Consider the following 17,306-nt stretch of genomic DNA (forward strand, 5'->3'; position numbering starts at 1 on the left):
TTATCTAGTTCGTTTTACATAATGCTTCTATGTTGTCCAAATCTAGAAAACACTAAATATTAGGATTAGCAGCTTTTCCGTCCATTACCGTCCAGTTCATAGTACAAACATCACAGAGGACACAGAAGCAAAAGGACCATTAATTAAACTTTTAATTATCTGTTGTTACACCACTGCTGGTACTATGAAACCGCAGCACATAACTTCTAAAAAACAAGTCATAACATATTCATTTACAGAGTTTTTAAAGACTTTTACTTGAGTAGAAATGATAAAACTGCTTTCTATTACTGAATCTTAATTAAATCTGGTCTAGACAATATATATATATTTATATATATGTTTTATCTGTATGAATGTTGGTGATGAGGCACTAAGACATGACAACAGTGTTTCGTTCATTTCAATATTCATTTGACGCACAGAGCTTCTTCACTGTCAACGGTTTAAAAACACAACTTCTGCCCCAACATCACATCTATGACGGCCATCTTTTTCACAAGATGCTAGTTCTGGTGGTCGAGACCAAATCAAAGAGTTCAACCCACGGATTAAACAACATTCATGACTTGAACGGCTCTCTGGAGCTCTGACCTGCGCCGAGGCCCAACCGTCCATTACATTCAATTGAGCTGCACCAAGTTTCACTCACTCACAATTCTCAGTTCCCTTAACATCAAATTTCTTTAATTATCCTCTGAGAAAAGGTGAAAATGTCAAAAACCTTCTCAGAAAGCCAAAGAAAGTGACTTTCCTGGATTGCCACTTAGATGTGATGTATTCTTCCCTTGAGCCTCATTAAACCCCTCCAAGAAGTCATGAAACTTTAACCCAGCTTTTCAAAACTCAACCTCTAGTATTTGAAAACAAATTGATGACCCTTACTCGTCCTCTCTAATGTGGAATTGGTTGTTTATATCTTTATCCCTCCACCAAGGAAGTTACCATTAATAAGGTTTCATAAAGGGATAGTTGGACCTTAAAAACTCCGCTGAGTGACAATCTAGTTTTTACCTAGTTTAGATAATAGGACTGTGCTCCGGCCTCAATAAAAACATAAGCTGCTGTTAACGGTAAAAGCAATGTGACAAAAGGTCTCAGAAGTTCTATCATAACTAACATGCCTGGGCCTTAGTTTATCTGATGAACCTGCTCTCTCTTCATGTCGAGCAGTGCTTTGTGCTATCAAACAGTTCAAAGGGCAAGCATGGTGATAACGATTTGGTCACAAGCGTAAAGGACATGGGAAGTATTTCAACCCAGTAAGTCAGAGGTCCCACTCAGGATCCGGGGGAACCAGCAGTGGTTCTGTGGTCACCTCCGTCCTTTGCTTTGCTCTTTGGTTTGTTTGTTTGTAAGAAAACAAGAAAAAACAAATGGGGAGAAACGATTGAATTTTGGTGAATATCCTGGAATTAGTGTCACGTTTTCCAAGAGAATAATTCACGAATCTTGATGAAAATTATCAGGCACATTGAGGGAACTGACTTCTATGAGTGTGTGTGATTTCCTGCAGCTTGAATTCCACTGAACTGTTGGGCCTTGATGGACGAATGAGCTCTGTTGAGAGACGTTAGGCAAAAAACTGCTGGAAGGATTCTCACAGAACCTTATGGAAACAAAGCCTGAAGAGAACACAGTGTGAGACTTCTCATCAGGCCTGATGTTAAATAATAGAAATCACTACTTCATAATATACTCGATTAATAATACAGAAAGAAATCCCGCTTTCTGAAATACTTCCCATGCAGCACAGGAGGTTTTTCCTCTTTTAACGACACAGGCCGATCTCTCTAAAGGCATCTGATGAAGAGTAAAACACTTTCAACAGAATCAGAGACAGTAAAATACATAAACACAGTTTCTTGAAGACAGATTCACAGATTAAAGGGAAGAATCATTGTTGTTTTTAAAAGGAAACTTAAGTGTAGAACAGAAGAGAAACTAAGAATCTAAAACATTCATAAATGTGAAAAGAAAATACAAAAAATAGAGTCAAACAAAAGAACCATCCATAAGCACTATTGTAGATAGAGTATATAAACATTAGGCTACATACTATTGGTTAAATATTCGGTCTTTGAACGCTCCATGTTAAATGCATTTCCTTCAGGACGGTTCACGTCTCTGAGGTGAAGAGGACTCGGGCTACGCTGTGAAAATTAATAAATCTTCCTCTCTGACGTCGTCCCTTCACTGTGACACATCGATGAGTCGTTATTCATGATTCTGTGCTTTTCTTGGAAGGTTTAAAACGATTTACACAATTAAACGTTAAACTTCTATCCTAACCGAACCAAATAAGATACATTTATTAAATCCATCGCATGAAATCAGTCGGTGATTATTTTGGTTACTGATTTGACAATTCTAGATGTCAGAAGTTTTCTAGCTTAACGATAAATAATAAAAACATCAGATTAAATTATTTTCTTTGTTGAAGCTTGATGGAAACCTTTTAGGTCCACAGAGAAACTTTTTTTTGCCTATTTCAGTCGCCAGCAGACATTTATTCCCACAGATGGAAATGAGGAGAAAAGGTCGAACTGATCCTCTTTGACTTCCAACATTATTTAGCCCAGATAAGGCTTTTAGATCAGCTCGGATTCAACGTGATGATGAAGATGAGTCGTGTGAAGTTATTAAATCATATTCAAGAGGCACAAATATTTTCAGACAGAGAACAACTGGACCAGTTAAAAATACCGAAGCATCCTCTCTTCAAGTTAGAGCAAAGTCTTCCCTTTCCGGTAAACGTAAAAGACAAAGAGTGTGTTTATCAAACCTTTTAAAAAGTATGAGACACGTTTAAGAATCGGTTACATACAAACACAGATAAACGGCAGAACTACGACTTCTCTGAGCTTTACAGCAACAAACATTTCGATACAGAGAAACGTGAAGTCTCCATCCACAGTGACACCTTGAGGTTTTCTTCCAATCATCAGTGAAAAGCTTTCTCAAGAAGTGCAGCTCTGTCGTTAGCTGCTCTGTCTTGAGGAAAACTGTCTAATAAAATATGGACAGACTTTAGATGGTGTCTCTTCCTACCTCTGTTGTAGCTCCGGTGCACGACCCCGAAGGGAAGTTTGGTTTTCAGTGTCGTCTTTAAGTTCCACGTTGTTGCTTCCCGGCCTCAGGGTGCAGCTCCATGACGCCCGGCCCTTTCGGACTCCACTGCTCCACCTGTCTTTGCCTCTCCTGCCGCTCCGCCTCCAATTCGCCGGACGAGCTGCTGACGCCTCCACCTGCACCGAACCCAAAGCAATCCCTCCTCTTCCCGTCAGCCTTCCCCCTCTCCCTTCTCTCGTCCCTCCACCATCTCCCTGCCGTCCTCTGCTGGTTTGTCCTCTGCATCCACCTCCATCTGGAGCGGGGCCAGCTCCGACCCGTGCACGACTCCTCTCCGGTCCATGTCCACCCACAGCGGTCCCACAGGAGGCTCCAGGGGGGTGTACTGCAGGATGGGCTGCTGCAGCTGGACGTCCGCCTGCGGGGGGAGGTTCTGGTGATCTGGATGGAGGAGCTGGGTTTGGTGCTGGAGGTGATGCAGCGGCTGCAGAGGGTGCTGCATGGGCTGGAGCTGGAGATGCTGCTGCTGCTGATGGTGATGGTGATGGTGATGGGGGCAGTGGACGTGAGTGTGATGCTGGAGGTGGTGTTGGTGATACTGATCCACAATCTGCTTGTCCACGTTATTGATTAACTCCTTGTGCTGGTTTTTCACGAACTTCTCAAACGTCTTGGAAGCCTTCTTGTTCGTCACAAACCAGTCCTGTCCACACCCATGCAGCGAGAGGAGAGGAAACACAAGGACGGGTCAACATGGGAAGACCAAACAGTGCCGGTGTGCTGATACATGTGAACTACGTCATTACCTGTGAATGGATGGAGTTGATGTGATATTTCACTCCACTCTCAGAGTTAAACTCTTTGTTGCAGATGAGACATCTGTATTTTCCAGCTTCAAAGTCGCCCTGAAATGAGATCAAATAAGAAATCTGTGATCACTGAGCACTGGAACATCAACACCAGCACGTTGCTGCTACGGTCACTGACGTCCACACTCCTCCAGAATGTTTGAGCGCCTGAAATAGAGGTGGTCCTGTTGTTGTTTGAAAACTCTGGGTCTGTTTCATAGTACTTGGACAACAGTGCATGTTTTCAGGTGACTGTGACTGATGCAGAGCTAAAGTGCTCGTTTGGATGGAGCTCGATCTGGTGTAGACGTGGCCTCAATGATTCACTGCGTCTGCACTGGGGTCATCGAGGTGCATCATGATGTGTGGTATCACTGTCAGTCTGGAACAGAGTGAACTCACCCTGGTGCACAGGCCCAGATGAGCCTTCAGCCCAGACACACTGGTGTAGGTGCTGCCACAACCCTGAGGACACAAAGGATGTTAAACCAACAACACAACCGGATTATTGGACTTGAGAGACGAACAAATAAAGTCAAAGGAGGATTTGACAAATATATCTATCACACATTGGCAAACTATTTCCGATATGTCTGTAAAAAGCTCATATCAGCAGATATTATATATATGTATATTTATACTGTATATATAAAACGTTATCAATGACTTTACATGCAGCATGTGAAGTGTTGTTTTCTACCTGGTTGGGACAGTGGACTTTCCTCTGCAGCTTCACCTCGTTCCTCCACTTCCTCAGCACCTCCTGGCTGAAGGCAGGGAGGCCTGGTCGGGCGTATTTTAACTACCGAGCACAGAACGCAGGTTAATTAAAGTGCAGAGGTTCATTAATTCTGCTATAGATCAGTTCATAGATAAATACAAGGATTCTCGACTTCTCCTCTGTACTAATGTCCTCTTGCCTTCTTGTCGTCGGGCACCAGGTCGCACTGGAACTTCCTCTTGGGCCAGTCTTTGGGGAGGTCGTTGCTGGCGATTTCAGCCAAGTGGAAGTTGGCCACCTGCGCGGAGGCCCGCTGCACCCGGCCGCTCGGCGTCCTCTCCGGGTTGGCCTCCCTCTGGGCCTTCAGAGCCTCGTCTTCCTCGGTCTTTTGGGGCGTCTGGGCAACAGGAAGGAGACAGTTTGAAGGTTTATGGTGCTAATCATTCAAATTATTTTTTTGCTGTTTTATTAGAGTTTCTGCAGGTTTCAATAAGTACAATTTAGGACTTTTAAGGCCTATAACTAAGACCGTGTTTTGTTTATGTTCATTAAGTTTCTTTGATTCAAGTCAAATAAAAAACTGACTCACAGGAGCGTGCTCTGATTTAAGGTGGTATTCCAGACCAGCCTTGGATTTGTAAGTCTTCCCACAGTGAGAACAGTTCAGCAACAGCTTCTCCAGCTCGGACTCCTCCTTCCCACACTTCTTCATGTGGTAGACATAGCCCATGATGCTGGTGAACGCAGCAGTACAGCCCTGAGACGGGAAAAACAGAACACATTATGGAAATATATAAAAGTATCTTCCCTTATCGTATCTTACTTATAGCCTTGTTTGTTTGTGCAAAGACTCCTGGATGGATTTCCACAAAACTGGGAGGATGGATGGGATATGAGTCCGGGAGGTAACCGTGCAGATATGGTTTCTCTTTCTTTAACATTGTGAGATATGATGCGTTTTGTGATTTTAAACTGGCACCATATGATTTGTCAGTTTACCTCTTTGGAGCATTTTAATTTGCCCAGTCTCTTCAGGATTTTGCGCAGTTTGTCTTTAATGGTGCGGTCGTCCAGGTCCTTGGCTTCTTCTGCTGAAGGCTACAGAGAGACAACATGAGAGAGAAGACCTGAAGGTCGGCACAGCAGGAACCAGAGAGGGAGACTCTTACCAGGTGGCTGTGGTCGGCCATGACGTGGTACTTCATCCCAGTGGAAGACTTCAGCTGTTTCCCACAGTGTTGACAGGTGAACGGTTGCTGCACACAGGGACACGTGTTAACATCAGGTGTGAACAGGGCTTTGCTTCATGTTTAATCTCCACTCACCAGTCGGCAGTTCTCCATGTGCTTCTTCAGCCCCTCCACCGTCTTCCTGCTCACACTCTTACACTTGGGACAGGTGACTCTGCCTTTGGCCACAATCTGGAGCTGCCAGCGCTCCTCTGGACTTCCTGTCGGCACAAACATTATTTATTTTACTCTGTGGAAAGGTTCTGGAAGAAGAGGTGGTGTTATGGCTGGTTTGGAAGTTCATTTAGAAGAGGTGGCAAAAGTACCCACATTCTTTACTCACGTAGAAGTGCAGATACTCAAGTAAAAGTAGAAGTACAGACTCACCTGGAGCGTAGGTAGGAGGCTCCTTCTTACTGGAGACAACTGGAGGTTTGTGATCTTCACTGGACTGAGATGTGGAGGCTTCACGGCTGGCTGCGACTGAACCTGAAACATCAACAACAAAAAGAGGAGGGTTCATGACCCACACTGCATAAGCCACCACTTGGTTAAATATGAGACAGGATGTGGACTCACAGGAGTCTCTGGTCTCTGGTGGCGGCTCCATCTCTGCTCTCTGGACCTTCTTCATGTTCAGCTCTTTAAAACCACACAGGAGGAGCAAAACCAACAGATCAGCAAAACATACTTTTAGGACAGTTTAATTTGAGCATTTAACATTAAAAACTCCGGTGTATGCACCACCTGGGATCTTTGTACCTGGTCTCCAGATGTGTCCTCTGTCTCTGCTCGTGTTGCTCCAGCCTTGGTCTTGGTTTCGTCCGGATCCCCACGCAGGCTCCGGCCCAGAGGAGGCCTGCTCTCTTCCTGGATCCCTGCCGGCGTTCCAGGCCTGATCCTGGCCTCGGTCTCTGCCGGCTGCCCAGCCCTGCTCAGGCCCCCGGTCCTGACCCGTCATCCAGGCCTGCTCCTGTCCCCCATGAGCTCTGTCCCTGCCTGACATCCATGTCTGGTCTGGACACGAGTGTCCCGCTCGCTGTCTGCCAGAGTTCCACACCTGCTCCTGGGGTCGGTCTCGAACCGGGGCCCAGGCATTGGGGCCTCTTTCCCGGGAGTTCCAGCTCTGGTCCTGAGGCTGGGACTGCTCCCTACAGGCTTCGGGGCCTTGAGGCCACGCCTCCTTCGCCTCCAGTCTCGGAGGGAGCCTCGCTGTGGGTGGAGCCATGGAGCCTGGGTCCACACCATTGGCCAGGTCACCTGATGACATCACTGAGCAGCTGGGGGTTGGGTAATCTACTGCTCCCATGGAAACACTCTGGAGGTCCTCGTACCTGAGATCAAAAAGATATTAGACGTGTCAGAAAAGACTGGTGGAGCAGAGAGACGTTCAAACGTGTGGTTAGACTGTCACTGCTTTTCTTCATCATCATCATCATCATCATCATCATCATTCAGCTTTGAAAGTTTCCAAACTGGTAATGGTGAAGAGGTTTTCTGAACATTAGAGCATGAAAACATAACACTAATTAGAATGTCTCATTTAAGGTGCCATGAATCGCTCTGTTACCTTTTTCTACCGTACGTCCGTTTCATCTTCAGAGAACCGTGGGCTTGAGACTCGTCATCCTAAAACATTCAAGCACAGAACTGTGAAGATCCAACGCTTTGCATAAAGTCGACAGATTGTGTGTTTTACAACAGAAACACGTCTTTATAAGCAACATTTCCCGGAGCGAGCCCACAAGTGCAACACCAGCAGGATGTGGTGTATAATCCATTCACTCTCACCTTCGTGTATCCACCTGCATTCGATTCACAGACTCTCTCCGGCATCCGCTGAACAACTGTTGGAGAGATTAAAATTCAAAATAATGAAAAAAACTGAAACTAGCTCCATCCTGATGTTTCACAGTCTCGTTCACACTCATTGTTATAATGTGAATTTGTCATTGTGTGTACCTGGACATGGAGTTCCACCTTTAAGATGTGACTGGGCTAACTTTCTTTTCCTTGGCACATACAGAGGTGACATATCCCCTCCGACGTGGGCAGGCTCCATTCTGAGCCGACGGCCGGGAGAAATCACAAGAAAAGAAAACATCAGAAACATACACAACACTTCATTTTACTGTGAAATACCCATTTCCTGTCTGTGAAACATCAATCGTGTTTTCATTCTATGCATTATTGCTATTTTTTTTTATATTTCCTTGTGTTTAAAGGGCATGTTTATGATGCAGATCTCAATTAATAATTGAGGTTTCTATAGGAGACAGACTGTATTTGACGTGACGTATTCTCTTTATGAGATATATTAGTCACACTAAGGGGAAATTATTATTATAAGTAACTCTAAATTATAAACCCAAGGAAAACATTTAATAGAAACCCAAAGAAGTAATAAAAAAAACAATGGAACAGAAATAACAGAATTTGAGCGTAAACAGAATAAATACATTATCTATGAAGTACACAGACAGAAATGCATACTACAGTGAAATTAATTACACCTGGGTGACTCTACATTATATCTACATATTATTATCATCATCTGATTGCAGTTGTTGTTATGGTTCCATGATCCCTGATCACCAGCTCCACACTGAGGCAGGAGCACGTGAACGCATCATCCCAGCCTGCGTGGTTACAACAACATTTGTCTTCAGACGAAGGGCAACTGGTGTGAATGGGATTCTGCAGCAGAACCAGTGGATTCTCCGGACATCCATTCTCCTGAACCTCCAGGGGCTGTTTCACACGAGCTGCTGCCGCCGTTCATTGTTTCTTACCGGGAGGCGGAGCAGCGAGGCTCCGTGCTACAGCTCGGTCGCAGCCTCCATGTCCTCAGCCCGATGTCCCGGCCTCCTGCGGCCTCCTGTCCCCGGCCCTGGTGCGCAGCAGGCGGCTCACACACCCAGCACAGGCCCGGTCCAGGTGGGGGGGTGATCCGGACCAGAGAAGAGTGAGAATAGAACCGGTCCAGCTGTGAGATCAGATTTTCTCTAGAGGAACGCCCTCCTCCTGCATCTGCTGCTGCCTTCAGGACCTGTGGGAAATAAGGCCTTCGAAGGTTCAGTGTGTGGGATTCAGTGACATCTAGTGGTGAAGTGTCACGTTGCGGCTCCTCAACCTGTTAATCTAGTTAATCTAGTTATGTCTTCACGTTTCCCATCAAAGTGAATAAATCTGTCCCGTGGTGTATTGCATGAAATTAATATCTTTATCAAAATGACCCTGGTTTATAATTGACCTTGTTGGTGGCACAGAGTCTATTCTTAGATTGAACATTTGACCCCCCCCCCCCCCCACACACACACACTGTGCTCTGTGGCTGGAAGTGAAAGTGAAAGTGCGTCAGGGCGTTCAGCGACAGGAGGGAGTTTTTCTTTATTCCGCAGCACAGGGTGAGACAGACATGCCAGAAGAGTCCAGAAACTATCAGTCCACTTCGTAAGTAGGCTTCTTACATTCAGGTGGTTGAAATCAGAGGCTGTGAGCGGCTGAAAGTCTGCAATGCGTCGATACAATATAGATTATCCACCTCTCAGGTATTTACCACCCTGTGTCCCGGAGGACAGCTTCTGGTGTTTAAAACCGTAAATGTCTTTCATGTGACTTTTATGCAGCTTTGTTAAGTTGTGTCGACTGAAAGTTTCTCTGTGTGTGTTTTTATTTCAGAGCCATGCCGCAGATAATAGCAGGTGAGAAAACACGTTCAATGTGTTTATACTGTGACAACATGTGTTCTTCTTTCGACCGTTTATCAACCATTTGAGTTCGTGGAGAATCTAAAGTGAAAGTGAATTTCTCCGTGGTCATTGTGAGACTAGAATGTCTCTGAATAATCCTTCATTTTAATGTCTAGTTCTAAATGTAGGAATATAAAGTATCTAACTAATGAGGAAGTGATCTGAGATAAGATAACTTCACTGTTTCCGGTCCTTCCAGTCTGACTCCACAACATGACGCTGCTCCTTTGACTAGATTTCCGTGTTAGAATAAAAGTGTCACAGAGGAAACCGACTCGAATAAAGTCAGATATTATTGCTGCCATCACAAACAGGTCTCTCCTCTTTCTTTCTGATTTTAACATGTCCTCTATTTTATATGAGTATAATTTGATATAAACATAATATAATGTAACTAGGGCTACGTTGTAGCACTAACGGGCCCGAGCACAGGCGATTTCAAGTTTTTTGCGGTCGGTGAAGAAAGAGCGTTCGATGACCAAGCGCTCGTCTCCGTGTTACATGCGTTTGAGCACTGCAGCAAGGATAAATGCCTCACTTTCTGTGGCCAGCAGGAGGTGCTATCGTTTTAAATCATGGTGTCTTTGTAGATGTCATCAGGTCGCGTCTCTTGTCTTACATGTCTGGTTTGGACTGGATTGGACCAAATATGTCCAAGATACAGAAGCTCATGTTTTATAGGTCACACCGTGAGACAAGAAATCGATCTTTTAATAACTTTTCATCTCCATCTTGTTGTGATGACACTCAACTAAATTTCACGTTGATCTGATGAAAGCTCTACAACAAGTATATCAAAGTAAAAGTTTGGAATATGGCCAAAATGGCTACCAAATCCAAAATGGCGGGCTTCCTGTGTGGTTTAGCATATCTGTCCAAGAGACTTATTTCTCTGTCATGAAAAGACACATGTCACTATCGATTTTTGTAGATGTAGACCAATCGTAGTGCCGGGGCTGCCCTTTAGGGGGCGCTAGTCAGTTATTTTGACACGCCCATCCTTTAAAACTATCTTCAGGGGTGGGCTGTTGATACACACATGTAGTTTGAGGGAGCTGGACCCATGAACATAGAAGTTACAGCAATTTCGTGTGTCATGACGAGTTGAACTTTGATGACACCCCATTAATAATCCGCATGATGAAAAGTCACAGTAATCGTAAGCCTACATTATCCATATCTTGAGACCCATTAGACACAGTTTGACATGGTTTCACAAAGTGGATGAGGAGAAATACATCCAAGTGTAAAATGTTTGCCTGACGTTGTCAGACTCAAAATTCTAGTCAGAATGTGAGTCTGAGACCGCTCCATTGGGCTGTGATTATGGGGCGTGTTTCAACTGACCAGGAAATAAAATTTCTCTTCGCTCAATTGGATAGACCTACAACCAATCAGAGCAACGTAGTATATGACGTATGTTAAGCAACGCATTATGAGTTATTTACTAACGCTGGGTTCACACCGGACGCTGAAGCGATGCCGAAGCGACACCTCAGCGCAGCGCCAAGCCTTAAATAACAGCTGGCTCCCATCCACTCCCATGTTAAAACTTTGTGCGGGTCACACCGGAGGCTGAAGCACCGCACTGCGCCAAGGCTGCCTCGCGCCGTGCAGCGATCGTTTCGGCGTCATGTGTAGTTTGGAGTCGATTGGACCAAATATGTCTGAGATAGAGAAGCTCGTGTTTTGATGGCGTTTCATCAAACTTTGACGCCACGCCACGGTCAGACGGTGTGACGAAAAGTTTATCTTTCAATAACTTTTGATCTCCATTTTGTTGTGATGACACTCGTCTAAATTTTAAGTTGATATGGAGAAAACTCTACGAGAAATACATCGAAGTAAAAATATGGAATATGACCAAAATGGCCACTAAATTCAAAATGGCGGGCTTCCTGTAAATTTTTTCATAATGGTCATTGAGGCTTTTGTGTGCATCTTGTCATGATACACAACTATCCTCATTTTCGTGAGGATCAGTGAATGCTAAATGAGGGGCTTTTCCGTAGGTGGCGCTGTTGAGCCATTTTGCCACGCCCATTTCCAAATACTCCAGAATACGTAAATTTACACCACTTTCTAATTTACTGCAAACTTTTACAATTTTTTGAGCATGTTTAAAAATTCTCAGAATAATCCTTTCAATTTCAATAGGGCCTCTCACCAGAGGTGCTCGGGCCCTAATAATTTTCATGTCATGTGACCCACTGATTTCAAACAAATGCAGAATACTTCTTATTACTCTTGATTAACAGGACACACCTCTTTTTAGAAAATTTAAATTCAGTCAGTTGCTAATTTAAAGAATTTAGCTGCGGTTCCTTGTATGAATACACACATGATATTCAGATTAATGATCATGTTCTTCTCCTCTGTTTTGCCTTCAGCTTCCTGGAGAATGTTCTGTGTGATCCTGAGTGGAATCACGAACAACACTCATCTAGAGTTTGTAAAGATGATTAAAAGCCACGGACACACTGAGGTCACCGATCTTGAAGAATGTGACTACTGTCTGCTCTTCTGTCCCATCACTTCACGAGTTGGAACCGACGTGGAGTTGGCCCTCAGAAAGATTCCTGGTGAGAAATGAGTGGGTGGAGACCAAACCAGAGCAAACAGGAGAGTCAATATTGCACTGAGGTTCATTAGGAGGCGAGAAACGATGCTAATGTTTGTCTCTCTGCTAGATGTGTGTGATCGTAGTAGTTATAACTTGGATTTAAAATACAGGAAAAGGTGAATAAAAAGAGCCACAGCAACTAGTGGTGCACCGATGTTTACAGCCATCGGTGCATCGGTAATAGACATGACTTTCACCGATGGCACTGTCCGATGTTCATTGGTATTGTAACGTCCCCGCCTCACAGACGACACAGAACTTCTTCTCTTATTTGTAACTTTATTAAAGTCAACACGAACATGTCACTCTCCTTGTTCCTTCTCCGACACTCCTCATATCAACCATAGATATATATATATAAAGGCTAGATGTCTCGGCCAAAGGAGTCAAACGTCCGCACATGGCGGCCATCTTGCCAGAGGTAGCTCGCTCACCCATAACATTGTGTTGTAGTGTTACGTACTTTTTAAATAACCATAACTTGCTCAATTTTCAACCGATTTTAAACGGTTTGGTTTCTTATAAATGTCAGAGATGTAGTTATGACACTGCATACTTATGAATAATAATGTTATTTAAAAAAAAATTGAATAATGTTCTATATAGGTACAAGATTTCCCTTTACAAATATACATCAAGAATTATTTTATTTTATTTAAAAAGTACATGTTGATGTTCGACTCCGTTGGCCGGCAACGTGGACGAGGCATCTAGCCTTTATATATATATCTATGATATCAACTACCAGCTTGCCAATTCCTTCCTCATTCAACAAACCAGCCAATGAGAACCTGTCATCCCACACAACCCCACCCCATTGGTCTAGAACTGTCACATGCCCCACCCCGACCTGTTCAATGACCTTCAGGACATCTCAATACTCCTTTAACACTGTGTCTTAACTGAACATAAGTCATAACAAAGCATAAGCATAAACTCAGTCCTCAAAACAGGTCAATCTGAGGAGGGCTTTTTTAGACAGGGTAAGAAGGTGCTGTTTAAATGATCCTTATGGTATTTTGACCAAAATATGTCACAGACATTTCATTAAGACCCAAAGGAACCATATCAAAAATGTGATAAAATGGAAACAATATATCTCCCTTAAATAAAGTTGAGTTAAACTAAAGATTGTTTCATAAATCTGATTGAATTTGTGCTCATTAAAAGATAAGAGTGATAAAGGGCTGAAACAATTTAAAATGGTGCTTTTAAAATAATGATTTAATTATTTTCATGGCACAAAAGGGTGAATGAATAACCACAAAAACAAAAAAAACAAATATTCGTATCGGCTATCGGCCAGATTGTTGTTTTAAACATTAGTATCGGTGTCGGCCAAGAATTGGCCAATCAGTGAACCCCTAACAGAAACCACACGGATCTCATTACTTTCCACTTGTGTCCGACTCAGTTGCTTGTTGTGTGTTTCTCTGTTCTCACAGCAAATAAGCCGACGATCCTGGTGGTGATGTATCACACCTTCGATCGTTACCACGTCGTACCCGACAGCAGGAGCCTGACGGATGACCCACGTGTCCACCTCACAGTGAGCTGTCTGTTCTATGAGCAGAATCTGCTGAACTCTACCTGCAACGATATTGCGAAGTATGAGATCAGGAAGTTTCTCGGATTTCCTGAGGTGACGACCGGATTTACCGACATATTACTGTTACTGTTTAAAGATCACGATGCCGTTTGATCTTCATCACTCATGTTTTTCTCTTGTTTTCTTCCTTTTAGAGCCCGTTGTCCATCAGAAGATGTAAGTGTGACTTCAGATTTCCTCAAACTGTCTTTTAATACTGACTTAGCCAGATAAAGTGAGTATTTCCCAAATTAACACAATTTTAGAAGACAAATCGGTCTGTGTTTTTCTTGATAAGATGCACTGGAGGGATAGTAACACTTATATGGCAGCGTAAAGATATACTGCACTTAAATATGTTTTTAATCAACTAAACTATTTGACTGTTCATATATGAGGGTTTTAATATCCAATTACCACATTTCTGAAGAATCTTCATATTTGCGTTGAATAAGGCTCAGTACGCCATCTAGTGTTTCAAACTGGAGCCAATGCTAGAAGTGACACTGAGAAAAAGTCAACTCCGTCTTCGACCACCATTCAGAGACGTCCTCCGTCTTCTCCTGTGCCTCCATGTCCTCAGACGCGAAGTGGGCCCTGGACTCTCTGGCTTTCTTCCTGATCTTCTATGGGGCATACACACAGCGGGTCAAATGGCTCGGATATCTTGGTATCTGGCCCAGAGGGAACATCTGCAATTACCTTAGAGAATTCCCCGGGTTATAATATTCTAGTATGTAACATAAGTCTTTATTATTATTGTTCATCTTGTGATTTGTACCTGATGAGTCATCGATATGTTTTTTCTTCTTTCTTTCAGGGAACTACAAACATCTGATCTTCATCGGTGTAGGCCTGGTGGTTGCTGTTGGGATTGTTCTGCTGATCGTTTTCGAGACACGGAGCTAACATGACGGAGAACAGTGAACACGCAAGACAACACAAAATCAGAATAAGAAATCTAAAATTCCTTTGAATCTCATTATCACAATTAATTATTCCTAAAGTGAGAAATCTAAAGTGTCATGTGCAGTGCCGCTGCAAGCCATTTTGGTGCCCTAAGCATAACTCCTTTTTGATGCCCCTCCCCCCCCGAGAAAAAAACGTTTGTTTCTGCCAGTTTAACATTATATTAAAACGAAAAAGGAAAATCTACTTTGTAAACACAGTACACAGAACAGCCAAAACATACATACACACAAGTATTGGGATGTGCAAAATCTTTCGTAGAAATGAAATAGTCATCCATAAATATAAACTTAAAAGCAGAAGTAGAACAGGTATTTGTAAAATGCATGGAGAATTAATGGGTGTGCTGTCCCGAGTTCATGACCTGCTCTCGTGTCTTATGTCGGCTGAGGCCGGACCTATGATACAACCAAACAATCGGCTACACTATGATGATTTTTCAGTTGCCCCCTAAGGACTTGGTGCCCTACGCACAGCGCGTAGTGAGCGTTGTGGGAGCAGTGGCGCTGGTCATGTATGTGTAGTTGGAGCTGGATCATGTCTGGGAGAGAGGTGGTGTTTCATTGGGTCATATTTGTACAGGGGAAAGTTATTGCAAGTTGAAATGTTAGCAGCTTGAAAAGGTTAAAACGTTTGTCTTCAAACAATATGAGCTTCAAATCAAGGCGACGGAAAAAGAGCGAGGGAGAAGGAAACTGATTCACTATATCTAAATCAATGTAAATGTTATCTCAATGTATAATGGTATTATAGTTTTAACGCAGATTTTAAGATGGACTTGAAAAAATCTAATTGTTTCATGTTGATTTAAGAGTAAATTGGTGTCAGCAGTAATTTATGCTTTTAAGAAATAGCTTTCAAAGTTGCGTCGACTAGAATCAAACCTGCTCCGATTCGATGAGGTTTCCAATGAAGACTCACTTTTATTTAAAATAAATATTGTTGCTGCTTCATGCTGCTTGAAATATTAAGATCCCATCATGTTTGTGCCGCTTGTCTCTGTAACCGCTGAAAATGAATCAATAAAAGTCTTATTAAACGTTTATTTTTCGCCTGTTTCAGTTTTGTTGATGTGACTTTACAAATTTGACTTTAAGGTCCAGCTCATCTCCGGCAGACTCCCTGCACCGTGAAGAGAAGCAGCAGCACCAACACCAGAAGGTTTCAGACCACAGAACCCAGCAGGACTGAAGTCGGGCTAGATTCATTCAAGTGAAGAAAGATGTGCCCTGAAAACAAAAGGCCAACTTCAATCAGACCTATAGAGAAACATATGGGACATGGAGGACGATACCTCACAGAACACGTCTTCATCTCAAACTCTACGGGCTCCAGGTCTTATCCACTTTTAAAGGAGCATTGAAGTATACCCCCAACATAGTCATTCTGATCCCCTGTCTGTCTGTCTGTCTGTCTGTGTGTCTGTCTCTTTCTGTCTGTCTGTCTGTCTGTCTGTCTGATCCTCTGTCTGTCTGTCTGTCTGTGTGTCTGTCTGTCTGATCCTCTGTCTGTCTGTCTGTCTGTGTGTCTGTCTCTGTCTGTCTGTCTGTCTGTCTGTCTCTTCTCAGCACCTTTCTCATCTTGACCCAGCAGCTTGATGAAAGTGAGTCTGATGTGTGAGTGTGAACAAGAGAAAGTTTCCTCCTTCTCTCCCTGAGCAGCTGTTCTCTGTGACTCTGGTGAGTGGGTTCCATCTCCTGTGAGAAGAACTGACTGAGAGTCACAGCTTCAACTGTCACAACAAGAGTGAAGCTGAACTGAGATCAGTTCAAAAGACTCAGAAGTTATTAAAAACCAGAGTTTATCTCCAATATTCAGCAGGAAACTTTGAAAATATGACGAATTACAATAACGTAAACTAGAATCAGGTCAGATCAGACTAAAGATACAAGTAGGTTTTATGTGTTTTATCATAAATGTTGTTTTATTCTTCTCTTCTGACTTCTTCCTATTTTTCCTTGAGGTTTCTAACTGCCATGAAATAAAATCCACTAATTTCACTTTTTATTGTCACAGTTTTCATTAGAATTCATCATCTGTCACAGGTCTGTGTCATCATCAGAGAATCACTTCATCTTCCTTCCTCCTCTCCTTCCTCCTCTCCTCCTCTCCTTCTCTCATGCTCTCCTTCTCTCCTCCTTCCTATCTTTCTCTCCTCCTCTCCTCCTCTCCTCCTCTCCACCTCTCCTCCTCTCCTTCTCTCCTTCTCTCCTCCTTTCTTTCTCTACTTCTCTCCTCCCTCCTCCTCTCTTTCTCTCCTCCTCTCCTCCCCCTCTCCTCCTCTCCTTCTCTCCTACTCTCTTTCTCTCCTCATCTCCTCCATACTCTCCTTCTCTCCTCCTCTCCTCCTCTCCTCCCTCCTCTCCTCCTCTCCTTCTCTCCTCCTTTCTTTCTCTCCTCCTCTCCTCCCTCCTCTCCTCCTCTCCTTCTCTCCCCCTCTCTTTCTCTCCTCTTCTCCTCTCCTCCTCTCTTTCTGTCCTCTTCTCCTCCTCTCCTTCTCTCCT

The 17,306-nt window shown here is 43.5% G+C and overlaps 1 protein-coding gene across 1 annotated transcript; it reads right to left on the reverse strand.

The window, feature by feature from the left end:
• Positions 1 to 134: 134 nt before the first annotated feature.
• znf512 (zinc finger protein 512) lies at positions 135 to 7,948 on the reverse strand. Its single transcript, XM_053444790.1, has 15 exons — positions 7,833 to 7,948; positions 7,662 to 7,717; positions 7,441 to 7,499; positions 6,633 to 7,204; positions 6,450 to 6,512; positions 6,258 to 6,359; positions 5,967 to 6,091; positions 5,811 to 5,897; positions 5,641 to 5,739; positions 5,231 to 5,398; positions 4,841 to 5,038; positions 4,621 to 4,722; positions 4,323 to 4,385; positions 3,879 to 3,977; positions 135 to 3,775 (listed from the first exon to the last, which is right to left on the reverse strand). The coding sequence occupies exons 1-15, from the start codon at positions 7,930 to 7,932 to the stop codon at positions 3,284 to 3,286; spliced, it is 2,385 nt and encodes a 794-aa protein (XP_053300765.1). The 5' UTR covers positions 7,933 to 7,948; the 3' UTR covers positions 135 to 3,283.
• Between the last annotated feature and the right edge of the window lie 9,358 nt (positions 7,949 to 17,306).

Source organism: Pleuronectes platessa, chromosome 17 (assembly GCF_947347685.1).
Source record: "Pleuronectes platessa chromosome 17, fPlePla1.1, whole genome shotgun sequence".
Lineage (NCBI taxonomy): Eukaryota > Metazoa > Chordata > Actinopteri > Pleuronectiformes > Pleuronectidae > Pleuronectes > Pleuronectes platessa.

Excerpts from the sequence above, each read along its gene's own strand:
- znf512 (XM_053444790.1), bottom strand. The coding sequence starts at position 7,932 with ATGGAGCCTGCCCACGTCGGAGGGGATATGTCACCTCTGTATGTGCCA. Across the intron at positions 6,513-6,632 it reads AGGACACATCTGGAGACCAG|AGCTGAACATGAAGAAGGTC; the intron begins GTACAAAGATCC and ends GTGGTTTTAAAG. Across the intron at positions 5,740-5,810 it reads TGGCCGACCACAGCCACCTG|CCTTCAGCAGAAGAAGCCAA; the intron begins GTAAGAGTCTCC and ends GTCTCTCTGTAG.